The 2,685-nt window shown below is 38.1% G+C and overlaps 1 protein-coding gene across 1 annotated transcript in view; it reads left to right on the top strand.

Annotated features, from left to right (window-relative positions):
- Positions 1–2,685, top strand: part of LOC107657156 (glutaminyl-peptide cyclotransferase-like) — an 11,379-nt gene that overhangs the window by 3,794 nt on the left and 4,900 nt on the right. The window contains exons 3-5 of the mRNA XM_016445183.1: positions 80–367; positions 854–1,021; positions 1,842–1,941. Of these exons, the coding sequence (XP_016300669.1) occupies positions 110–367; positions 854–1,021; positions 1,842–1,941 (526 nt within the window). The 5' untranslated portion in view covers positions 80–109. The remainder of the gene's footprint in view (positions 1–79; positions 368–853; positions 1,022–1,841; positions 1,942–2,685) is intronic.

Genomic DNA, 2,685 nt, shown 5'->3' with positions numbered 1-2,685 from the left:
TTCAGCAGGTCAGTGTGTGTTTGTGTATGAAAGCTAACTTTTAAATGTCACAGTCTGTTCAGTGTCTGAATTTCTCTCTCTTTAGCATATTAAATCAACTCTCGGCTCAATGAACGCGGGGTGGGAAGTGACGGAGGATGCCTTCTATGCTCATACGCCTTACGGCCAGCTTCCCTTTACCAACATAATTGCAACTCTCAACCCTGCGGCCAAACGTCAGTTGGTTCTGGCCTGCCACTTTGACTCCAAATACTACCCTCCACAGTGGGACGGCCATGAGTTTCTCGGAGCAACGGATTCTGCTGTTCCCTGCTCTATGATTCTGGAACTGGCAAGAGCCCAAGATGATGACCTAAAGACCTTGAAGGTTTGGCAGTGTACACAGGAACTAGGGCTGGGTCATCATGATTGAACAACTAGTGATTGAGATTTTTCTTTCATGTTTTTATTTTGTAATATTTATACCAGATGTGCTTTGCTTTAGCTGTGTGACTGTTTTCACAGTATTTTTTTTTTATGTTTTTTTTTAATGTTTTGGCATATGAAATTAAAGAGATATTGATGAGTAAAGTAAACTAAGGACTCATTAGTTAGGCTCATTGGAAAAAACATGCTCGGTAGCTCACCTGCTACAGCGCTGTGGAGCACTCTGGTACGAGTCCAGTGAGTCACACATATAACTCAAGTGAGTTATACATTTACCAATCTCTCTTTTTCAGTTGGTAGCTGAACTTTAATTTGTGCCAATCATGAGATTAATTTTGCATTTATGTAATAAGTGACATTATTTGTGCTGTATTCTGTAGTGTCACAGGTAGATGGCAGCATGTGTGTGTCTTGCTGTTTCTCACAGGACTCTGGGTCAGATCTGTCTCTGCAGTTCTTCTTCTTTGATGGAGAAGAGGCACTTTACGAGTGGACATCTGAAGACTCTCTGTACGGCTCCCGTCGTTTAGCCCACAAAATGTCGACAACAGCACATCCACCGGAAGCCACCAACACCAGCCAGCTCGACGGCATTGTACAGTTCCCTCACAGACATGAATACATTGACATACAGCCAGACTAATCTAAAAATAACTTACTGCATCATACTTATTGTTAGAAAAATGTTTTCTATTTAGTCTATTCTTATTAATTTACTCATCCTTAAGTTGTTCCAAATCTGTATACTTACTTTCTTACTTGAAAAACTAAATTAGATATTTTGATAAATAGCCTGGCCCAGGTACTGTTAAAGTGGCCCATATGACTTATGTGCTGTGTTATAAGATTTCTGGAACTTTGTGCGAGGAACACACTAATATTTAATTTGTTATTCACTGATAGGCTTTCCTTCTGCTGTAGCTCGCAGATTACATTTGTACTTCCTCATGAGATTTTTCACTGAAGAAAGATTTCTCTTGGTTTCTCCTACACAGCTATCTTCCTTCTGCGCTATCAGCAGATATATTTTAGATGCAAATGCATCATTAACCATGAATATAGAATTTGAATATAGAACATAGAGTCCTGAATTATGTTGTATATGCAAATGGACAATCACATACACTCTCTGGAAAAAGGTACAAAAGCTTTCACTGGGGTGGTACCTTTTTAAAATGGTACACTTTTGTACCTTGTTTACACTCAAATTGTGCATATTGGTACCTTAAAGGTACATACTTGTACCTAAATGGTACCTATTAGTACCATTTGAAAGGGTACTGCCACAGTGACAGCTTTTGTACCTTTTTTCTGAGAGTGTATTGTGAATGTAAGGTTAAAGAGCATGAATGCAAGCAAACATTGACAAACTACAAAACTGGTTAAAGTCTTTCATTCATTCAATTTCTCACCAGGATTTGTTTGTTCTACTGGACTTGATCGGAGGTCCAAATCCTCGCTTTGGTAATCAGTTCTCCAGTACGACCCGATGGCTTTCCAGACTACAAAAGATTGGTTAGTATTTTTCTGCTCTGTTTTCTTGTGTCACGTCTTTTTTCCCCTCTGGTTTCTCTTTTTTACCTTCAAAGAAATTTAGGTGGGTTTTGTTATGGATGACAAAACATTACAGGTCAAGGTTTGTGGAGACTGTGATACACTACCATTCAAACATTTGGATTAAGTAAGATTGAAAGATAGAAAGATTGACTTCCATTCAGCAAGGATGCATTAGATGGATAAAAAGTGACAGTAAATACATATATTATGTTTATGCTTTTATGATTTAGTATGTCAGTCAACACATCAAAATAAGTGTTTTTCCTTTCAACATCAATTCATTTATTATAAAACGGATAGTTCCGGTCCTTGATTCTGATTGGTTGAATATCCGTTCGAAGCTGTTGTAAATTACACTACAAACATACACCTTTGTTTACGTCTGTGTGTTGCTCGGCAACCACTTTGTTGGAGCCACAACTGTTTCTGAGGAACTACATTGTTTGGTGGAAGAATACTGTTTTTATTTACACTGAACAAAATTATAAACGCAACACTTTTGTTTTTGCCCCCATTTTTCATGAGCTGAACTCAAAGATCTAAGACTTTTTCTATGTACACAAAAGGCCTATTTCTCTCAAATATTGTTCACAAATCTGTCTAAATCTGTGTTAGTGAGCACTTCTCCTTTGCCGAGATAATCCATCCACCTCACAGGTGTGGCATATCAAGATGCTGATTAGACAGCATGATTATTGCACA

Source organism: Sinocyclocheilus anshuiensis, unplaced genomic scaffold (assembly GCF_001515605.1).
Source record: "Sinocyclocheilus anshuiensis isolate Anshui unplaced genomic scaffold, SAMN03320099.WGS_v1.1 scaffold1891, whole genome shotgun sequence".
Lineage (NCBI taxonomy): Eukaryota > Metazoa > Chordata > Actinopteri > Cypriniformes > Cyprinidae > Sinocyclocheilus > Sinocyclocheilus anshuiensis.
The sequence above is the reverse complement of the archived record's forward strand: the minus strand, read 5'-3'. Positions and strand labels throughout refer to the sequence as shown.